General features: G+C 51.8%; 1 protein-coding gene and 1 long non-coding RNA gene across 2 annotated transcripts in view; one reads left to right on the forward strand and one right to left on the reverse strand.

The window, feature by feature from the left end:
- The first annotated feature begins 3,437 nt into the window (after positions 1-3,437).
- On the forward strand, positions 3,438-9,234 carry LOC134474284 (uncharacterized). Its single transcript, XR_010045027.1, has 2 exons — positions 3,438-4,014; positions 6,477-9,234. It is a non-coding gene; the product is annotated as an uncharacterized LOC134474284 (long non-coding RNA).
- Positions 6,795-22,216, reverse strand: part of Mxra7 (matrix remodeling associated 7) — a 28,049-nt gene continuing 12,627 nt past the window's right edge. Inside the window, exons 2-4 of the mRNA XM_003464870.5 lie at positions 16,721-16,784; positions 14,321-14,414; positions 6,795-7,047 (exon numbers count right to left, since the gene is read on the reverse strand). Of these exons, the coding sequence (XP_003464918.1) occupies positions 6,933-7,047; positions 14,321-14,414; positions 16,721-16,784 (273 nt within the window). The 3' untranslated portion in view covers positions 6,795-6,932. The remainder of the gene's footprint in view (positions 7,048-14,320; positions 14,415-16,720; positions 16,785-22,216) is intronic.

The raw sequence follows: 22,216 nt of genomic DNA on the forward strand, positions 1-22,216 counted from the left end.
CTGCAAGTCAGATCCCATTCTTTCAGACTACTTATTCAGTCCTACCGTTAGACTAGGAAAGCTCTCTCTGAGTCTGTCCCTGGTTCTGGCCTTGTGGTGTGATGACTACTTTGACCCTCATTTTCTGTTATTGAGGGGAACTGCTGGTAAGTGGCCTGTGTGTCACTGCTAACTACAAAGCAATCTTGATTAAACTGCAAGCTCAGTTTGTAATCACATAAAATTAACGTGAAGCCATTAAGTACATGGTGTCATTCACCTGTCTTTCATTTAATACACTTCTCTGGTATCACATGCCTGAACTTTCTTCAAAGATATCAAGTATACCAAAATGTGGTGGCAGAGGCCTGTAATCTCAGCATTCAGGAGGCTGAGGCAGGAGGATCGATGTGAATTTGAGGCAGGTCTGTGCTACACAGTGAATTCAAGGCCAGCCTGAGCTACATAGTGAGACCCTGTCTCAAACCAAACCAAACCAAACCAACAAACAAAAGCAAAAGCAAAAGGAAGAAAGAAAAAACGACAGCACTAAATTAGGTACGTAGTGGTGTAATGGAGACACTAGAAGCTTGCTAGGCAGTCTGTGTTCCCTGACTGGTCTTCTAGGGATGACTCTGAGTGCCCCCGCCCCAGCCCCAGAGCCCCTGTGGACCATGAGGCCCAGGTGGCATGCCTCTCAGCTTCTTCTCTCCTGACTTCCTTCTGTAGGTAAAGAAAGCAAAACCTTAACAAACAGATTAACAAGCGAAAACAAATACATCCCTCAGGAGAAACTTCAGGGGGAAGTAACTCAGAACAATGCCTCCTGACTCCTTTGTGCACCTTCAGAAAAGAAGATAAATTTATAAACAAAACAGAGGGCAGCAGCTCTCAGTTTCCCAGGGCAGGAATCTGGAAGGGAGCTCTGTGATATCTCCAAATAGAGAAGGGATCAGAGAGCTTCCCTACCTGGCTGCTTAACTGCCTACACCTCAAAGTAATTTTTATGCAAATGTTGTATGTCCTGGTCTCCTACACTTGCAAGATCTGTTCCTGAGAACGTACCCAAGGAAAGTTCTTGTGCACAAATTCCCATCTCAGAGCCCATTTCTGGGGAGCTGGACTCAGACAGTTGGTCCCAAAGGTGGGTGGTCCCAAGAGAGAGACTAAAATGTGTGCAGGAGCAGGTGCAGGGGTGCAGGGTCTGAGTCCTAGCTACTCAGAAGCTAAGATGGGAGGATCAAGAGAGCTCAGGGGTTCGAGACCATGCTAAGCAAGACAGAGAGACTCTGCCTGAAAACGTAAAATACAATGAGACCTGAGATAATAAATAATGGGGCCGGGTGTGGTGATGCAAGCTGTGATTCCAGCACTTGAGAGGCTGAGGCAGGAGGACTGCTGTAAGTTCAAGGCCAGCCTGGGCTACAAAGTGTTTAAGGCCAGAATGAACTGCATAGCAAGACTCTGTCTCTGTCTCAAAAAAAGGGATGTGGAATTGGGTCATCATCCCCTACACAATTGAAGAAGACCCCACTACTGACTGGGGGGGGTAGGGAACAACAGTACAGAATTTGTTGTACTCTAAGAAAATAGCTTCGTTATATGTTATTATAACAAAACCTGTAACGCTGGCTCACTGTGTTTTCCTTTTCCCTTTGGATGACCTAATTGATACGTTAATCAATGCTCTTCTCTGTAAAGAATTGTAAAACCTTACCTAACTGATATGTTAACCATTGCTGCCCTCTACAAATAACAGATGTGATGCTAAGATAAGCTAACAGGAGTTGTTAATTGCTATTAGACTTCTCTATTATTTGCTAAGGAAAACAAGATTTCTTCTTATCTAAACTTGCTTGTATGCAGGGAGACGTGCTTGTTAGCACAACCCTTACCTGATCTTGCTCTTCCCAAGACGTGTGTAATCGCTGTTTCTGTTTCTGTAGCGCGCCACACCCCCATCCCCCTCCTTACATTGTGTGACCAGCAGCTGTTTGTGGATTTACAAGATAAAAGCCCTGACTTTTAGCTGTCAGGTACAGTCTCCAAATTGGCTCCCGGAGACTCATCACCAGGGCTGGCCTAATAAAGCCTTTGCTCCCCAAATTTCAGTCTCTTGCTTCCTTGGATTTTATACCAGGGTCCAAGTTATTACAAATTGCTTTTACTAATGGCAAACTGGCTGGAGTCCGACGGGACAGAACCCACTGTGTCCAGAAGTCTCCAGTTTTATTCTCTTTTTACAGGGCCAATTTGGGGTAGAGGAATCTAATCACAGCTCAGAGAGAGAAGAACGTGTATATACTACACCTGGAATTTTTGTTTTGTTTTATTGGTTGGTTGTTACCAGGAATTGAACTCAGGACCTTGTGATTGCCAGACAGGCACTTGTGCCACTGAGCTACCTTCCTGGCTGTTTGTCGACAGAATCTCAGCATGTAGTGCAGATTGGCCTCAGACTTGCAGTTATCCTCCTGCCTCAGTCTCCCTAGTACTGGAATCCCGTGTGTACACTACCACACCTGACTTAAAATTCTTTTTACTTTTTGGTACCAGGGATTGAACTCATGACCTTGAGCTTGCCAGGCAGGTGCTTATGCTGCTGAGCTAAATCCCCAGCCCTTAAAATTCATTTTAATGATTGAGGATGAATTACATTCTCATAGTGAAACATTTGGAAATACTGTAAAGCTAAATCTTTCCTGGCACCTGTAACAACCCCACTGTTAGTAACAGGGCCCACACTCTTCTCTATGTGTGTAATATTTGTAAGACGTGTAACGCAAATGAGCTCATTATATACTACTGTGCTGCAGGTGCTGGCTGTACCTGTGTGTTTAGGAATCATTGCTTGTGGTTCCTGAGTGATGTCAAGAGGCTGCACAGTATCACATGGTGTCTGGTTATCCTTACTTCTTTTACAATCACAGAGATGCTGGGATGAGAATCCTTCAGATCTGCTTTGCTAGCTTCCTCCAGTGTCTCCCTAGGACAGATGTCAGGAAGTGGATTATGAGAGTACAGCTTGTTTAAATTTTAACAAATTATACCAAATTGCTAGACATTTTGTGCATGCGTGTGCATACACTGGGGTTGAACCCAGGGCCTTTGCAATGAGTTACATCTCCAGCAGCCCCCTTGTCAGTATAAGTTTACGATGCCCATCTTTTGAGGTGCTTATAGGTCATTTGGTGTCACTTTTAGAAAAATTCCTATTTAAATCTTTTGTTCTTTTTTAAAATTGACTTATCTTTAGTGTCTTCAGAGTCTTGTTTTCTTCTGTAGCCGGGACTAGACGTTGTTCTCTCCTGGGCAGAAGCAGGAGCCCACAACAAACCCACAGCACCCTGCTCTGCATTTCCACATCCTCTGAAAAGCTAGCAAAAGCCCCTTCATCTCGCCTTGAAAGCGGAAGCCAATCCAGTTCCTCCAGCCTCACATTCCCTGGCTCTCACTTTGCGGGAAGCCAGGCTCCATGAATGTCTCTTAAATACCAAAGGCCAATTCACACCATTCAATATTCAAATCGGAATCCTACGTGCTATGCCTTGCTGCGGAGTCTTCTAGCTTCTGGGCATAATTTGCTTAATTTGACTCCGCGTTGCCAGCTGCCTGCTCTCAGCAGCACTGAAGACGCGCAGGGCCAGCAGCACCTGACGGCTTCAATCACCGCAGGCTGAGCCTGGCAGCTGTCGGTATAAGCAGTCCTATTCTGCAGTGATTTTAATAGTGATTAAAATACCGAGGACGAGTTTGCAAAAGCCCAGATTGCAGCCCGAATGGTTTAATTTAGAGCAGTGACACCCTGTACTCGTGGCGACCCCACGACCGCCGCCGTCGGGCTAGATTTAGGGGTTGGGCTAGGCGACTCGCTGGATCCTCAGCGCCGGGGGTGGCTGGGCCGGCGGGCAGGGCGGATCCCAACCTCCTGCCTCGCTCAGAATCGGCCCAGTGGCAGAGCCGCCGCAGGGAGGACGCGTCGCGCAGCACCAGCTCGGCCTCACAGCGCGCAGGGAAGCCGGCGAGGGTGAAGAGGTAAAGGCTGTGCCGCTGGGGGCGGCACGGAGTCGGGTCACTCCTGGGAGACAGAGGCACGTGGGGCCCTTGAAGGGCGGGCGCCAGGTCCCACACCCTGGGGCTAACCGGAACTCGAGGTTGTGCTAACTACTCAGCTACAGCCGAGGCCCGGGAGCGATGCCCAGCTCGGCCCTGCTGCGGCCAGAGCCAACCCAGGGCACCACGCACCGGCTCTGCAGCGCAGGCGCGAGCGTGAGGCTCTCGTGGGCGGGACGGGCCAGCGAACGTTCCTCATTGGAGAACGCTGCTTGTCAATCGCTAAGGAAGCGCGACGGATGTGCTACCCAATAACGAGCGAGGTCTTCGCCTTCATAGATGATTGGCAGGTGTGCGAACCACTGAAGCGCCGCGGTGGGGGGGCGTGTACCAGTGTCATGCTGTGATAGGCCAATTCCGATGTTTTTAAGTGCAAGGTTTGCTCAGGATATAAATAGATCCTTTTCCTAGAATAACGTAGGTTCTTTGCCTCGTAAGGCACCCTTCCCATCACATATGGAATCAGGGTGCCAGGTCCCAAATAGCCACAGAGATAATATGCACTTTGCGCTCTTAGGCGAAGTGAAAAAGTACGTAGATGATAATAGAAAACAAAACAGATTATGGGGGAAATGCAAAGGGGCCCTAAAATATGAATGAGGTGCCCTCTTTTCATCAGGAAAAGTGCAGATTAGATCTTCACTGAACCAACATTACTGATCCATCAGCTTGGTAAACGTTCAATAGCATGACAAAGAACATTGTTTTGTTTTTGAGACAGGGTCTCACTCATCCAGGATTTGGAGACAGATTTATTTAATGTCTTCCTGCACTGAAAGAGTTTATTCCCATAATACCAGACCCCGCACAGTGGTGGGCCAGCATTCTTATAGGACTTGTGAGTGGGAAACACAGAAGCAGAGTACTTGGCTGTCTTTTGACTGGTTCCTACAATATGCATCACAGTGACCAGCAGTTGCTAGGAGACAGTAGTAACAGGAACTGTAACAGGAACTGAAGGAAACTGGCTTTTATCAGTTTAGGTTCTACCCTCTTAGCATTTCTTTTTTGCTCTGGTAACAGCCTACATACAATTTCTCTAGAAACAGCTCATTCCTTGGAAAGTATAGTCATCTTCCTAATTGTTTGTTCTTGTTTTTGGTACCAAGAATGGAACTCAGCATGAAGTCCTGTTTCTGTCTGCTGCTGCAAGTGTATTTGGTAGAAGTCCTAGGGGTAAAACAAAAAATAGAAAATAAAACGTATACTTTAAACGAACAAAACAGCAACAACAAATGTGTGGCACCGGAAAACCTCTGCCCAGAACCACTGTCCCTTAGGATGTGTCACAAGAAATTGTCCCTTGTTTAAGCCATTTCAGCTGAGAGCTCTCCCTTTGTAGTCAGGACATCTTAGCTGCTACAAATATACAAAAGTTCCTCCCATTTATTTTCCCCACAGCCAAGAAGATTTCGACTCAGGTATAAGTGTGTTATTCCTGCTTGGTAGAAAAGAATGGCTGAGGAGTGAGAGAAAAAGTGGGCACCCCAGGCCGCAAGACAGGGAACACATCCTCCTGGAATCGCAGAATACTTAAAGAGCGTTTACTACAACATAGGACTAATTTTTTAAAAGAAAAAATAGCATAGACAAAAATAAGCAGAAAACACCAACATTTGGACAGAAGCGCAGACACAGCACAAAGTGAGTACCCTCAGCGAAGTAAAAAGAGAGGGGTCCCAAACACCTCCGGCATGCAGAGGTGATGAGAAGACGGTAACCCTTGTAACTTGAGGTGTGCAAAAATGCTACTGCTTCTTGCATTTCATGATTTCATTTATTCGGCAAATCAAAAATGCAGCAAAGGCTGGGCATGGTGGCTCATGCTTGTAATCCCAGCTCTCGGGAGGCTGAGGCAGGAGGATCACTGTGAGTTTGAGGCCAGCCTGGGCTACAAAGCAAGCCCAAGTCCAGCCTGAACTTCACAGTGAGACCCGATCTCAAAAAGACAAAAAAAAAAGCCAAGAGCTTTCCCAGGTTCTCTCCATAGTGCCCTGTGTAACTCAGTTTTCTTGGGAGCTCTGAATTTTCCTGTCAGTGGGGCCATAAGAGACAGGGCCCATGGGCATCACCTGTGGTGTCCATGCACTGTCCCACAGATCATTTTCTTCCTTGAAGCCCTGGGGATCAAACCCAGGACCTCGCAGCTGTGCTCTATGCTGAGTGGTAGCCCAGCCCTGAGCTGTGGATTTCACTGCTCCTATCTAGAATGTCTACATCTTTCTAGGTGCCTTAAATGCACACAAGTCTTCACCATCTAGAGAGAGGAACCCCTAGGGCCTGGTCTGACACTGATACTGATAGCACTGTGGTGTCCCAGGGTAGAGGAGCCTTTGAATTCAGCTTGTTGCTAAGGAATCCTCGCCTGCTGCTTGCTTCCCCAGGACAGGAGCTTGCAGAAATCCTTCCAGGATGAGAAGACAGAGCCCGGCAGCTGGAGCTGTTGTAACCTCCCTCCGACACCCTGAATTCCCTCCACCAGGCTGGTGGGACCAAGGGTCAAGCCTTCAAGTGGGCCCCTGGCCCTCTGCCCTGGCCTGCAGGGGGCAGGGATTGAACTGGCTCCCAAGTTGCCTCAGAGGGTCACCCATGTGACAGTGACTGCCCAACCTCACCCGCCAGCAGAAATCAAAGGGGTCAGGGATTTTTTCCTCCGAGGAAAACAACATTGATTCCGTAAGATGACACATACACTGCAAGAGTCGAGTGGAACCATAGGAAATCTGTGTCTATTTATAAGACAAAGTTAAGCCCACCAAAGTCTACAAATCACAGAGCGCTTGGGTCCAGGGTCAGGACAGAGTGCTGGTCCTGCAGTCAGGCCATCCTGGGCCACCGGCCTACATGTCATAGAGCCGGAGCTGCTCCTGCATGTCGCCATCGGACATCTCGCCGAAAGTCTCCTTGTGGTCCTTCATGAGCTTGAAGATGGCAGCCAGCTGCTCTTTCTGAACTCTGTCGAGAAGAAGGCAGAAGAGGAAAAAGAGGCTCCTACGCCAGCAGCCAGGGAGCAAGCGTGCAGCTGTGGGGAGGTAGGGATGGAGGACGGGTCGCTCTCCTCCACTGCTCCCACCTTTGCTGTTCGGTGTAAGGGTAAAGAAAACGAGCAATGATGCACATCTGTAATTCTAGCACAGGGAAGGCTGAGGCAGGAGGAGCGCTGTGAGTTTAAGGCCAGCGTAGGCTACATAGTGAGTTCAAGGCCAGCCATTGCAAGATGCTCTCAAAAACAAAAAACAGGATGAAACTCATTTAAACTATAGATGCCGGTTTGTTCTAACACTCCACACTGGGATTCTACATTTCAGATTCAATCTAGAGGTTGGGGGGCCCACAAGTATCTCTTTGCATCCCATGGAGATGCTTCGCTTTCCCCATGTGGATCGGTATCTTCTAGTAAGGCAAGGCAGAGGAGGACACCTCCCGTGACACAGCTTGAGCTTGCTGGAAAAGACAGCCCCTGATTCAAGGCACTGGCCAGAGAGCTTATGAATGGGAAGTCGGGCAAAGGGGTGCAGAAGGGAGGGGGAGGCCCACGCTGTGAGGTTTTCCTGCCAGAGAAAGGGGCGCTTATGCTTTGCACAAAGATGTCCTTTGGCAGGTGGTGGCCGCATCCCTCTTGCCACAGACGTGGGCGAGGACTGACATTGTGCTTACTGCACTCAGGCTGTTATCTTTACAAGGCGGGGTAGCACCATCTGCCGGCACAGGGCAACTCCCACAGCAAACACAAAGGGTGGGGTGGGCCCCAGGAGCCAGGGGACGTCATGGTGTGTTGTTTGTTCCCTTCTGGCACCCTCTCCCTATGCTGTCCTCACTTCTGTGGTTCCTGTCCTCCACATCACAGCGCTGGCTTGACACCTTGTGAGGAGAGAGACCACACTGCGGGTCGGACCTCCCAGCCCTTCCCAGAGGGGTCTGGTCGCCCCATCGGTCAGTATGGTGCAGGCTTTACCAGTTTCCAGGCTGCCAGCAGCCCACACATTCCCCAGAAGCCGGTCTCGACCTCTGGACTCATATTTGCTTACCATACTTCTGCAATATCCCTCCTCCTGCCCCCATATCTTCCGCCCAGCTGCCAGGTGGCACACACAGGTTCAAATACTGAAGCAATCCTCAGCCTCCTTTATCTAGATTAGTTGAAAACCACAATGTGTTTAAATTTTTAAAAATTGATTATAATAAGAGAAGCATTGCCACGAACCCCCCTCACACGCTTCAAACACACGGATCCCATCACTCTGGACACTTTCTGAAGCAGCTCTGGAAGTCCTCTTTCGTGAGCCTTTAATCCCACGGCCGAGATGTCCTGGACCAATCCCAAACATTCACCTCTTGTGGTCGTTTTGACCTGGGGAAGAACCAGAGTCCCGTGGCACCACACTCAGTGGCTAAGGTGGGTGAGGACTTGGCGGACTGTTTTTGGAGCCCGCCTTTGTGTTGGACAGCAATGGACAGCAGCAAGTGTTCACATTCTGTGTGTAGCTCACAGATACGCACCAGAGAGGATTCCAGAAGTGATTCAGAAAGTGGCAAGAACAATAAGGCACGTGTGCAAAGCAAAGGGGGTGCTTTTTGAGAGGACCAACAGCAATGTCGTCTGTAATCAGTTTTTAAAATTTAAACGTTCTCTGCAGTTTTCCACTCCTCGTGTGGTCAGCTCCACTGTCTGGATGCATTCTGTACCCTGCAGTCCAAAGAAACAGGAATTTTTTAAAAAGAAGGAGGGATCGTGAACCGGAAGTCATGTGCAGAGCACGGGATGGACTCCCTCCCATCTGCACCAGGGCATCTCCCTGAATTATTACAAGCTACTCCACACGGTGGCTGCGGCCATTGCGTATTTTAAACAGGCTGGGCACAAGGCCTCATACTCTGTGGAAGAATGACAGAGCATGAAAATGAAACAGAGCCAGGCGTGGTGGCACATGCCTGTAATCCCAGCACTTGGGAGGCCGAGGTAGGAGGACCATGGTGAGTTCCAGGCCAGCCTGGGCTACAAAGTGAGTTCAAGGCCAGCCTGAAATTCATAGTGAAACCCCCCTCAAAAAGACAAAAAGAAAAAAGAAAGAGGTAAAATGAAAGAGAACTCAGTTGAATCAGTTCCAAAGAGGCTATTAAAAAAAAAAAAAAAAAAAAAAAGCTTAAAAAACACACAATAACCGAGGTCATCTACTCAAAGTTTATTGGACAAAAGAAGGCTCAATACAGAGAGCTGAGCCATCAGGGTACATGAGGCCGCTGCCTAGAGCCAGGTTTAGAAGTTTCCAGACAAACCTAGGGAACTACACTCAGAGCAAGTCACTACTGCAGAGTAATATGATCCTGGCTTGGACAGGGATGTTCTATTGCTACTAAGAAGTGTATGAGGACATCTTTTCACTGCGCGCGGCTCTGCGTGCAAGGCATTGGCCTGTGGCTGTTCCTTTGTCTCCTGCTCCAGCTGAAGCCCTGAACCTAAAGAATGGAGGCCAAGATGAAGGCTGCCGGAAGCCCATGCCCCGGAGCAGGTGCTGGACATTTCCCAGCCTTCAATGAAATGTAAAGTTCTTCTGTAAACTTATTGCTCTAGAAAAAAAATGTTCCCGTCAAGAAATCTAAGCACTGTAAATTGGTCTAGTATAAATGTTGTCAAATATAAAATATCAAGACACTAATGTGGGGCTGACCTGCCGACCTCATCTAGAAAACCTTCTAGGACAACGCACAGCCCAGAAATCTCTTTTAAATGCAATTATTATTGCTTCTGTCAGAGCAAAAGTGGATTCTGCTGAGCTGGTAAAAATGTCAGTGAAAAGGCCTCTGTAGCAACAAGAGGGCTGGACCCAAGCCACCTCCAGGTGACAGAAGGGCGGCAGTAAGCCAACACTGGCATTGGCTCCCTGCTGCACAGTCATCAATATGGCACCAGTCCTCCCTGGAAGGAGCCGGCCAGAGGAAGGGGCACAGGCCCCAGGGGAGTGCGTCCTGGCAGGCAGGCCATCCCTGACAGAGCGAGCGGCCCCTGAGGTGTCCAGCTGCACTGGTCTGTCATTCCTCAGTCTCTTGTGGCTTGGCTTCAGTGAGTGCAGAAGGGAGGGCTGGGTAAACCGTACTTGGATTTTAAAATGCTGGAGCCACCGAAGCCGGCGTTACCTCTGATGTGCACAGAAAGCTTGGGTGCTAAGAGAAGCCCAAAGTCTGACTCATCTCTTAAAACTCTTTGGCTTAACAAAGAGGCCCGAACAATCAGCATGAGCACCTCCAACCAGGGCAGGGCCAAAGGCACTGCCAAGGCTCCCGCCAACCAGGGAGGGGTCCTGCAGCTCAGAGCTCTGCAGGCAAGGACCCCCAGAACTGCATGAGCGCCCCTCTGGGGGTTTCTGTGTTAGCACTCAAGCTTTTAAGAAGCCAAAAGGAAAAGCATTCAGCAAGAGGAGGCTAAGGATAACTTCATTATTCTTCAGTTCTGTAAAGAGAAATAGGGAGAAAAAGAACGTATTTTACTAACTCCTCACAAGTGCACTGGGAGGGAAAAGGGGGAGGAGAATGTTTGAAGTTGCAGAAGCCTCACTGGGTGTCGGGCTCTCAAACACCCGGCAGGCGGCAGCCTGCTTCTTGTCACCTGCAGCTGGACAGTCTCAGTGCAAGACTGCCAGCCCCTGCAGAGATCCCTGCGGACCCACGCGGAGCCTGGCTGCCACTTTCAGTGGGGCATTCAAGCTTGACGATGGTCACACTGATGCTTCTGCCACCTTAGGTAATTTCTGGTTCCTGCTGGCTGGGTTCTGCTCCCTCTAGGGATACTGGCTGCCTACATGTTCCTCCACAAGGGCAGGAAGAACGGTAAGCCACCCTTGAGAAGCAAGCGCAGCACGGGCAGGGCATCTAATTCTGTGCTTCTGGCGCCCTCTTCTGGAGGATGGAGTCAATGAGCATTTCCAGATTGGAAATTCACACTGGAGTGCTGGTCTTGGTTTCATGCGTACATACAGCAGGCTGCAGTACTAGGAGAGGCAGCCCACAGTGTGTTTCCTCTACTTCCTCCTCCCCTTTCCTGCTGTGCCATGCAAAACTTTCCACCAAAGTCTCATTCATTTGGTGAAGAGGCAGGATACTCCTGTGGACCTTCCCATCAGGGGCGTGGGGCAGCCTGGGCTGTCAGTCCCAGCCCAGTCTGCACGCTAACTTCTGCTTTGCCTCTGGGAAAGAGTGGGAAGACTGATGAACAGGAGGCTTTTTTTTTTTTTTGGTCGTTTTCCTTTTTATCGGTACCGGGGATTGAACCCATGACTGCCTACTTGCAAGGCAGGTGCTTATGCCACTGAGCTAAATCCCCAGCCCAAACAGGAGGCTTTTTCCTGCCAAGATGGGAAACCAGCCAGGCCCTTCCTGCTTCACTAGGAACTGGGGGAGGTGAAGGTCTCCTGCCCCAGCCTGCACTGAACTGTAGACAGCTCCTCCGAGAGGAGCTGCAGGGAGAACCCTAGGACATCCTCAGCGCCATAGGCAATGCCAGGAAGTGTGGGAGCCTCTGTCCAAAAGAGACCTGAGGAAGTGAGCTGGCTGGTCAGCAGGGTCTTAAGCAGCAGCTGTCCTTAGATTTGCAAACCTGACCACCTTGTCAGTCCCTAAGCAGAAAAAGCTTTACCTGTGACAGCCCAGGGGTAGGGTGCCCAGGTGAGCTCCCAGGGAGGGCTCACGTGGACCCTCCTGCCAAGCCAGGAGCTGGAAGCCAGTCTTCTGGGGCTTGCCGGACAGAACCACCACTGACACAGTGCCAAGCTAATAAGTTTCAAGACAGTGTTTCACCTGTTACCTAGCTTACAATGATACTGTGTGCCCTGAGCAGTGCAAACAGAATCAGAGAGAGGCACAGAGTCGGACAGGGAAAAAATCTGATGGGTAAAGGAATGAGTGCCCATCTGCTGGCTTTGGTTCAGTGGTTGGACAGTAACACACATGTTATTTTTCACAGGAAAATTCTAGGGCAGCTCCCTGAACTCAGATAGGTCCCAAAGTATCCTGCAGCCATCTGTTCCCCCCGTCCCCTGTAGGGACTACTGTGCTGAAGACAAAAACAGCAACAGTAACAACAAAAACAAAGCCAAATCAACCAGCCTCTGCAACCTCAAGCATTACCATGTGCGGACGGAAGCCAGGTGGCCCCAGGCAGTTCAGCTGGGGCTACATGCAGGGGCGAAAGGGAGCAAGCAGATGTCAAGGCATGCGAGGGCCAGGGGAACATGCTGGGCAAGGGCAGCGATGGGATGAACAGGAACTCTGCCCTGCCCTGCCCTCAACCTCCGCTAGCCTGTCCTCCACTTGGGCCACACAGTGGTCATGACTACTGCGGTTCCCTGAGGAGTCGGGGACTCTGCTGCCCTCATCCAAGGGCAACTTCTGGGCACTGTGTCCATCCCACAGAGCGTGCACTAGGGGTCCTGAGAGCCCAGAGGAACCACTGGGAGAGGGCCTGCTGGGTGATGGAGGCTCTGCTTTTCTTTGAAAACAAAGATTTTCCTTCTCTGCTTCCAAGGCCCCAGGTGGCAGTGGCAGTCCAGTGGCAGCCTGGCCCTGGTCTCCCCTATTCTAATGGCCCCTGTAGGCCACGCTGCACATCAACCTGTGCAGAAGAATAAGGTCCCAGTGCCGTCCCGTGCCCATCTAGGGGGTCTGGCAGGACAGCAGGTACATCAGGCCCTCTCTTAGCTCTCATCCTGGGTACACTGTTTTGGGGTTTGGGCGCCATGCAACATCTGCTGTGACTTCCTAGCTCTGCCACTGGAGCTCCGAAGCGGCTACAGACTACAGGACAATGAGTAAATGTGGCTGTGCCTGGTCACTCCGGATTTGCACCAGCAGGTGTGGGGCAAGATGTGGCCCTGGCCATGGTCTGCAATCTGGTGGTAAGAACCCACCTGTCCCACAGTTTAGAGCACAGTGAGGGGACAGTGCCTGTTCCCGCATTGTCTAAAGCCACTATGGTGACCTAAAAAAGGCTGCAAATGACATGTACATGCCTGCAGCGCCCCCTGCCGGGGGCAGCTCAATCTCAGAGAGGGCACCAGCACTCCAAGCATCAGACTTATTGTGGTCTTGGGGAGCCCTTGGCCCTGGGAGTCCCTCGTGCATAAGAATGATCCTGGCTGGGGTGGGGGCGAAATGCATTCACTGATTATGAAGGCGGTGAGGAATGGGGTTCAGACCACAGCGGCGATAGCACCGGGGACCCATCAGAGACCGTGTGAGGACACCACCACTAGTCTAGGAAATCAGAGACCATGTGAGGACACCACCACTAGTCTAGGAAATCAATCTCCTTACCAAAATTTTTGCAAGAATGTTTGTGGCTCAGGACCTAGAGAGCTTGCTACAGGGAAGTGAGGTCAGAGGTCAGCTCAATCCTGCAATATAAAGGCAGCATATGGGAAAACATGAGTGGTAGCTGGCATAGGTGGAGGGGGAGTCTCCCTCCTGGCTGGGTCTACACGACCAACCCCGGAGGCCAGCACAGGAGCTAGGGAAGCCAGGCACCAGAAGAGGAGACCAGCCAAAGGGGACGCCGGGTAGGGCGGCTCAGGTGGGAGGAACCAGGTGGGCGGGTGGCCGAGTCCTGCGATCCACCCCATCCATCCTGCCTATCTTGCAGCTGTACCCTGCAGGGGGCGCGCCCAGTCTCCCTGCCTTGGCGGGCTGGGAAAACGACACAGCCCGGCAAAGACCAGGCTCCAGGCACAGGACTAGTCACCTCGAGCTCGCGCGGTCAGCGGCGTGGCACCAGCACAGGGCCGGGCGCAGACTCGCTCCTCACCCTTCGGAGCGCACCCCCCCTGCGGGACAGGGTGGAGGGAGTGGGCGGGCTGGGGCTCTGCAGCGAAGCTCAGAACAGTAATGCGGGGCGGGCGAGGCAGCTGAGAGGAGGCGCACCGAGACCCCTCTCTGTCCCGGTGACAAGTGGCTCTGAACCGGCTCTGTCCTGGACTCTAGGCACAAGCGAAGAGCAGGCTCTGGGGAAGGAGTGGGGGACCGGGTGGGGGCTGCAGGAAATCGCTCCATGGACCCTCTTTTCCCCCCATCACCGGCTGCCTTCTCCCAGCGAGTGCCCCACGGAAGCTCTTCCCTTGATGGGGCCTGGCTGAATGTCACCAAGACAGGTGAGGACCCCAAACTTGGAAGGGGTGTTGGAGGCGTGGTCTGAGGGAGCCCCGCCCACACCCGATCCCCAGAGAGCTGGTGCGCTGCCCACCTCTGCTCCTCCTCCAGTTCTTCTTTGGTCATCATCTTCTTGTACTGGTTGCCCCTCAACTGCCCCGGGCTGTATTTAAAGGAGAAGGCCTCTCCTGTAGAGGGGAGACTGGTAAGAGCCACGGTGGTCAGATCTGCCCCCCCATCTCCCCTCTTCTTTCCCCTTGAGATTTTTAAGACAAGGTCTTAGTACATAACCCAGGCTGTTCTCAACTCAGGGAGATCCCGAATACTGGGATTACACCTGCTCCTTTGTTAAATTTTAAAACAAGTTCCTCAAGCAGAGAGGCCCCCTGCTAATCAGGGTCAGATGGCTCATGCATAACCAGCTGGGGGACAGTCTCCAGTCTCCCAGAAGGCTGGACACTTGACATTGTCTTCTGACCCCAGCTCCTGCCTCTAAGCTCATCTCTTTTTTTTTCCCCATGCAATCCTAGAGCTCCTTACATCCTGCCCTTGAAACAAACAGCAAACATAGGGATGAAATGAGACAGCCAGTGAGAGCCCCCCTTCCATGTATGCCTCCATCCCCTGCCAGCACGCAGAGCCAGCTGTCCCCCCACCCCAACCCCTACCCCCAGCCGGGAGCCAGGCCTGTCTGCAAGGCTTTTGTGCCCTGTCTGGGACAACCTGGCCCTGGCAGCAGACAGGCAGACACAGCTTTTCTCGGAAGCTCTAGGTGCCAGGCTCTGTGTCCTGGGGACCCTGACCCTCCTCCTGGGCTCTAGGAGCCTGCATGGTCAGCCAGGCACCTTCTCCTCATCCCTCCTGCCATGGTGACCAGGAGTCCACAGGGCACATCTGGGTCAAAACAGGACAGATCTGAATAGCTGCAGCCAGATAAGCCAGGCCCCAGAGTAGAGCCGCAGGGCAGACCTCCAGGTCCCAGGAGGACTCAGCGGCAGGGCGGGGTCGCAGGGGTGTGGCCTAGAGCCAGCACAGAGGTGGCTGTGCAGGCTGGCAGGAAGGGGCTGCAGAAGAGCCCAAGCATGCTAATGAGAGAATCCACCGGGAAGCAGGACCCTTTGTGTCCCTTAGCCAGCCCAAACCAAGCTTGCAGCCACTATGGGGTGACCAGCAAAATGAGACAAGAATTTTGCCTGTGTGGTCCCAGGCTCAGCGTTGGGTCACGGGGCAGATCTGATTAGCTTGGTGTTTTCTTTTCTTTTTTTTTAGCTTGGTGTTTTCTGAGGCAGACAGAATGGATGACTTGCTTTAGCACAGTACCCCGCAGGGCATAAGTGCTGCACAGCCCATCCCCTTGCACTGGTGTGGGAGGGTGGATGGCTGAGGCCCAGGAGCGGGCAGGTCCATCAGCAGAGTCATTTTAGCGAAACTAATCAATTAGCCAGCAGGCAGGAGCAGCTCATGCCTCCTGCTGACAGCTGGGCCACCAGCCTCCCTCTCTCTGCCCTGAGCTGGCAGGAGGCCTGGGGTGGGGGCTACCCCTCTCCACCGCTGCCAGCCTGCCACCTCCCCAGCCTTGCTCTGCAAAAAACTGCAAAGTATTTTTAAACATAACACAAAAATACCGAAAGCAGTAAGTCCTCTGTTTACTTGGGACACAGATTCAGGGAGTGTTGACACTTTGCTATCTTTGCTGCCACTTCTTTTTGTTTTGTTTTGTTTTGTCTTTTTCCTTTTTATCGGTACCGGGGATCGAACTCACGGCTGCTTGCTTGCAAGGCAGGCGCTTATGCCGCTGAGCTAAATCCCCAGCCCCGCCACTTCTTTTTGAAAGAAAGAAAACCTGAGAGACCAGCAGAAGCCCATCCATTTTGGTCTGTGTGTCTGTCTGTCTGTCCAGGATGAGGTGGCGGAGAGGGCGCTGACAGTGAGCAGGGAGTTTCGCCCCGTGGGCCTTTTCATTGGTGTTCAGTGAGATGGAACCCAGGGTCTTGGCGCTGAGCTCCATCTCCAGCCCTTCTCATTTCTTACTTTGAAAGTCTTGAAAAATTACCCAGGAAGGGTTTGCACTCCTGCCTCAGCCTCCCACACTGCTGGAGTCACAGCGTACACTACCACGCCTGTCTTCAGGTCTTTGTTCTGCAGGCAGCCCCAGTGGCAGCCTGGAGAGACAGTCAGAGACACTTGGTGGGAACCGGGAAAGGCACACTGGTGGTCACAAAGGCAGAGCAGGACAGAGAGATCAGGGAGTTCAGTTTACTCCCAAGAGAGTCCCCTGTATCTGCAGCCACTCACTTGACGATGGAGGACCAGGGGCATGGTGGGGAGGTAAGGGGTGCATGGTGCTCTGGGTGGGGCACCCACTGGACCCCTCTCCTTCCTCCTTCAGGCTGCCAGAGCCGGTGTCCCCACCTAGCGCAGCACAGGTGGAGGAGGTCCTCCTCTACCACTCGGGGGAGGGGCAGAGACTATGGCTGAAGGTGGGCCCACTCACCGTCCTCATCCTCTGGCTCTGCCGAGGCTGGGTCCTTGTCAACACCTGAGTCCTGCTCCTCTTCCTGCAAGACAAGGACAGGAGTCAGCGCTGCAGGCAGAGAGCAGGGAACAGGCAGGGTCCACCCTGCGGATGTTTGTGGGGGGCGTGAACAGGGAGGGAGCCGAGGCCCCTTTGGCTCTCCAGAGTAAACACCTTGGGGACAAGGGGAAGTAACAGGGTGCAGAAGATGGGAGGCAGGAAGGGGCACCGAGGCCCAGAGCAGCCATACCCAGCAGCAGCCCTAAACAGAGGGCAGGTCCACAGGCAGGCGAAGGTTGTGGCATCAGAGCAAACACCAGGCAGCCAGAAATGTGCTGCTTCTCTGTTTACCCCATGCCCTTGACCTTGACCTTTCCCAGAGAGCGCCTGTCCCCCACGTGGCTGCCATCCCAAAAAGCGGGCCCAGGATTCCCTCCCTGTCACAGCCAATGAACACAGGCAGGAGACACAGTGGTGGGGCTGCCCAGGAGGCCGAGGCTCCTCTGCTTCCTGCAACACGCTTTCTTACATTTTCTTCTCCTCTTTCCTTCCTTTCCCTCCTCTTTCCTCTTTCTCTCTCAGATCTTGCACATGGAGCAACAGCATCATTACTGAAAGGGTTTTGGCCCAGGCAGGATACAGCAGCCAGAACCAAAGAGCTCTATCTCCCCCGCCCCTAGGAATCTACCTCTGGCGCCAAACAAAGACCAGTGGGCTACCTGTGCATCCCTAATGCCCCCTTAGGTTCCACCCCAAACCGAGGCTACTTATGTGCCTCACTCCACGTGTTCCACAGAGAGATCACCGACCCTGGGGTGGAGATGGCGTGCCTCAGGGGGTCGGGGGTGTCTCTCCCCGAATTCTCAAAATAAAGATCATTTATATTTCACACTTCTTATCTTTTCAGCCGCCGCCGGTCCCCCCACAGTTCTATCAATTACCAGTTACTTTAATTTTTTTTTTTTTTAAAGTTGCTCAGACCAGGCTTGAACTTATGACCATCTTGCCTTTCCCTCCAAGAATGTGGGTGTTGCCACGGGGTCTGAGGAAACTCCTGAAGCCAAGGTGAGGCCCTAACCCACCCTTCTTTTGGAACAGATTTGCAGGCTTGCTGACTCCCATCACAGAAAAAGACTTTTTTTTCTCCCATACTCAAGATCCAACTCAGGACTGCCTGATTGCAGGGCAGGTGCTTACGCCGCTGAGCTAAATCCCCAGCCCCCTTTTTTTCTTTTCTTTGAGTCAAGGTCTTGCTATTGACTCACTATGTTTGTTTGTTTTTGTACTGGGTATTGAACTCACAATCTTGTGCTTGTCAGGAAGGCACTTACACCACTGAGCTAAACCCCCAGCTCTCTGAACTCACTATGTAGCCCAGACTGTTCTCAAACTCTCAATGATCCTCCTGCCTCAGCCTCCCGAGTGCTGAGATTACAGGCATGCATTGCCATGCCCAGGGTTTTTTTAAACATGGATAATTTAAGCATTATTTGAATTCTCTCACCCTGCTTCTTTATCTTAGGGCCAGGCTGTTTCTCTTTATTTTCTCAAACCCACTCATGGACTTTCAGTATTCCCAGGGAAGGAAAGAAACCTGAATTTATCCAGGTAGTTAGATGCTATGGGTGACAGTGGCTGGGTCCCTGACTCCGCAGTCTTCACAGTAGTGTTAGCTCCTGCTAACCCCTTCCCTCCTGCCTCACTGGGGTCACAATGCCTGGCTCATAATGCCACATAGTGTCATTGTCCTTCCTTGCCTTGGTCAGAGATCCGCCTCCTCAGCCAGTTCTCTCCCAGCAGGTTCCAGGAACAGATGGCAGGAGGAGTGTCCTGCCCAACCCGGAAAGGCTCAGAGGAGTGGGGAGTCCCTGGCACTTGCAGAAACATCGGAGGAGGAGAGAGATGCAGGAATGGGCCAGCTGGCAAGGGCTGGAGGGTGTGGAGCCCCGGCAGGCCTCATGCGGAGGCTCTCTAGCCCACAGAGCGAGCTGAGCCAGAGGCCAGGCTTCGACAATCCTGCAGCCAGGACGGCAGGCTCAGCACAGACAGGACACTCCCTGGGCCTGGCCAGCTCAGGACTGTGCTTGGCCAGGTGTCTCTGAGAGAGGGGTAGGCAGCCTCTCTGCTGACAGGAACAGAGATGCCCCACTCGCCTGTGCAGCATGCCCACTTCCAACACCTTGCTTTCTACACCAGACAAGCCTTAAGTCAGGACTTTCACATAAGAACCCTGCGTGCAGCAGAAAACAAGACACACTATAGCAAAGGGACATGTATCCACAGAGTTAAGCACAGTCCGGTGAAGCTGGGTGTAGTAGCTCACTCTGGGAGGCTGAGGCAGGAGGACCACAGATTAAAGCCCAGCCCGGGACAACCTCTCAGCTTAGAGAGTGTCTGTATCAGAATAAAAAATAAAAAGGCTGGAGATGTAGCTCCACATAGTCAAGAACGATGGCAAAGCGTGTTCAGAGCAAGCAGGAGCATTCTGAGGGGCTTCAGGGCAACGTCTTATGGTAATAGAACTTTAAAATGTGAATATTCCCTGCAGCTTTGGGTCCTCCCATAAGGATCAATCGTTTACGGCAAGTTCTGTCAAATGAAACACTACGGTGCGTCTTCATCCCCTTTACTCCCTGGGTCTGGCACCGTGTGACTTCGGGCTCTGCCCCGAAGTCAAACGGACCAAGGAAAGCAAAGTTTTGAATCCAGTCAGGGCATCGAAGCAGCTGTCATAGTGCAACTGAAGGCTCTCACCAGAGAAGCCTCCCAGAGCCGCTTCAGAAAGTCACAAGGACCATGGGATAAATGTGCTTGGAGTGAAGGCGGCGCTTCTGAGGGGCATGAAAGGCACATCTTCTACTGCAATAAATTTTAAAATTCTGTATATTTACCGAATTTTTAAAAAATCATACACACGTATCAGACCTGCACGTTATGCAAATATCAGCAGGTTCAGCACATCCCGGGCATGGGTGCTGTGCAGCGTCAGGAGGAGGCGCCGGTGTACCAAGGAGAGCAGGGAAAGCGCCTGTGGAGAATGCAGCCTTCCTGTGTGGGTGCCAGGACGGGGGTGCAAGCGGTACCCCCGATGCCAAGGCCCTGGAGGAAGCTTCTGTTAGCAGGGGCGCTTCCAGAGAGGGGAGCCTGGGGAAAGGGGTCTTTTCTTCTCATCCCAACATTTCAGTATCATTTGGCTTTTCTAATCACATGCATGAATATGTATGAGTTCTTTTTCTTTTTTGAGGGGGGCTACATCCTCAGCCCCCATCCTCCTTTAAAGATAGAGTCTTGATAAATTTCCCAGGTGGGGCTGGAACTTACAATCCTCCTGCCTCAGCTACCTGAGGACTTGAGATTATAGATGAGGTACTTTTAATGTATTTCAAAATCTTAGCAGTGGTCTCTGAACTTCTGAAATTCAGGCTTTTAACAATTATTCTTCTCTGTTCTGTGAGAGAGGAGAGAAACAATGATTGCAACATCAAAAACCAAAAAGCCACATTTGTGGTGTCTGACGCAGAGCTGTAAGGTCAGAGACCCCTGGGTGGCAGGTCTGCCAGGAGCATCTTTGGTTCCAAGGTCTGCTCTCTGTCCTTGGTTCCTAACGCCGAGCCCCTGCACGCCTTGGAATCTCCTGGGCTCCAAGAACAGCTTTGGCTCTAGGGAATCACAAATCCTGTGACTTCTGTGGGCTCCTAGGAAGGATGGGTCAACCAGAAAGCCCAAGCCTAAGCAGAAGCCCAGAGAGGGTGAGGGCTGGAAATGGACAGCAGTCACTCCTAGATGTGACTGCAAGGGACCCAAAGGTGAAAAGGAAAACAAGAAATAGGAACAAGAGCGGGACTCCGGCCCAGTGGGGCAGGAGCTAAACAGACAATCTCGGTGGGTGAGACATCCCTCATCCTGAAAGGGTCCCGGCAGCGCTGGCCGCATTCAGTTTCAACCTCAAGGCAGGGAAGGTGCGCTGTGCTCCATGTGTATGCCAGGGCCTCGCTGCATGACCAAGCTCTGGACTTCTACCCAAAAGCACACTCTCATCTGCCCCATCAGGAAGCAACGAGAACTCCTAAGGGAGCAAAGCTTGCTGGGCTTTTAAAGAAAACAGCCCAAGCATGGTATCCCATGCCTGTAATCCCAGCACTCAGGAAGCTGAGGCAGGGGAGTGCTGTGAGTTTGGAGCCAGCTTGGGCTACGAAGTGAGTTCAACTCTGGTCTAGAGAACACAATGAGATCTTATCTATCTCAAAAGGGACAGAAAGGGATGTGGAGTACAAAGACAGAGAAAGAAGCATCACCACCTTCACCACCAGAAAGGATGGCGTTCGTGTGTGTGGTGCTGGGACTGAATCGGGGCTCACACTGGGGGTCACATGCCCATCACTGAACCCCACTCTTAGCCTTGCTTTTTTTTTTTTTTCCAAGTAAAACAGCATTCCTACGTTTTGCTTTTATGTTATAAAAATGTGTGCACAGTAGAAAAATGAAGGTCTGATACCAGGGAGCAGTGCAGGTGTCAGGAAGAGTGCAACTGAAGCTCAGCCTGGTGGGGCGCACCTGGGACCTCAGTGCTCTGGGAGGTTGAGGCAGGAGGGTCACCACTTCAAGGCCAGAGACTCAAATTAAAAAAAAAAAAAGGAAAAGAAAGAAAAAATGCAGAGCTGGCCCACAGGGATCTGATGCAGAATGCGGAAGGGCTTAGGTTTCACTTTTCAGGAAGCAGGAGCCACTGGGAGCTTCTGAACAGCAGGGTGAGAGCTGCGTTTGAAGCCCTTTGTGGGGGCTGCCTGGGGGAGGGGAAGATGAAAGGCAGGAAGCGGGCAACTCACTTTCTGGGGCGCCTTCAGTCCCTCTCAAACAGCTTTCTTTCTCTCAATAAATTCTTCCCACTACTGACCTCCGTTCTTCCTAGAATCCATTCACCAAATTCGGAGACCCCGAGCTCAGTGTTGCAGACCTGTGGCAGGCTGAGAGTCTCCTTCCCTGATATCATTAGGATACTAAAACACCCCTGCTGCTTTTACCAAGAAGAAAAACCATATTAAACTGGGCATGGTGGTACATGACTGTAAACCCAGAAGGAGGAGGAAGAGCAGGAGGAGGAGGAGGAGGAGGAGAAAAGGAAGAAGAGGAGAAAGAACTCTGAGAGAGGCTCCCAAGCCCAGCCTGAACACAAAGCTAAAGGCATCTGGTAAACCCAGCACTCTGGAAGGCTGAGGCAGGAGGTCAGGGGGGAGGAGGACACCCGGCCTCTGTTCCATGCCGCTGAATGAATCAATGAAGGTGGCTACATCCAGGGTGACCCCTCAGGGTGCTCAAGGTCTGAGTCCCATGGGTGACAGGGCCACCCTTGGGGGCAGCACAATCCCAGCAGAGCCAGGGTCTTACAGGAAACAGGAGTGAGCAGCTGCTCAGAATGTAGACTGCAAACTCCACCAAGGAAAGGAAAGAAAGCGCAAGAAGAAAGGAACGGAAGAA

The sequence above is a fragment of the Cavia porcellus genome, unplaced genomic scaffold (assembly GCF_034190915.1).
Source record: "Cavia porcellus strain 051 isolate PalLab524CR breed Dunkin Hartley unplaced genomic scaffold, mCavPor4.1 scaffold_32, whole genome shotgun sequence".
NCBI classification, from domain to species: domain Eukaryota; kingdom Metazoa; phylum Chordata; class Mammalia; order Rodentia; family Caviidae; genus Cavia; species Cavia porcellus.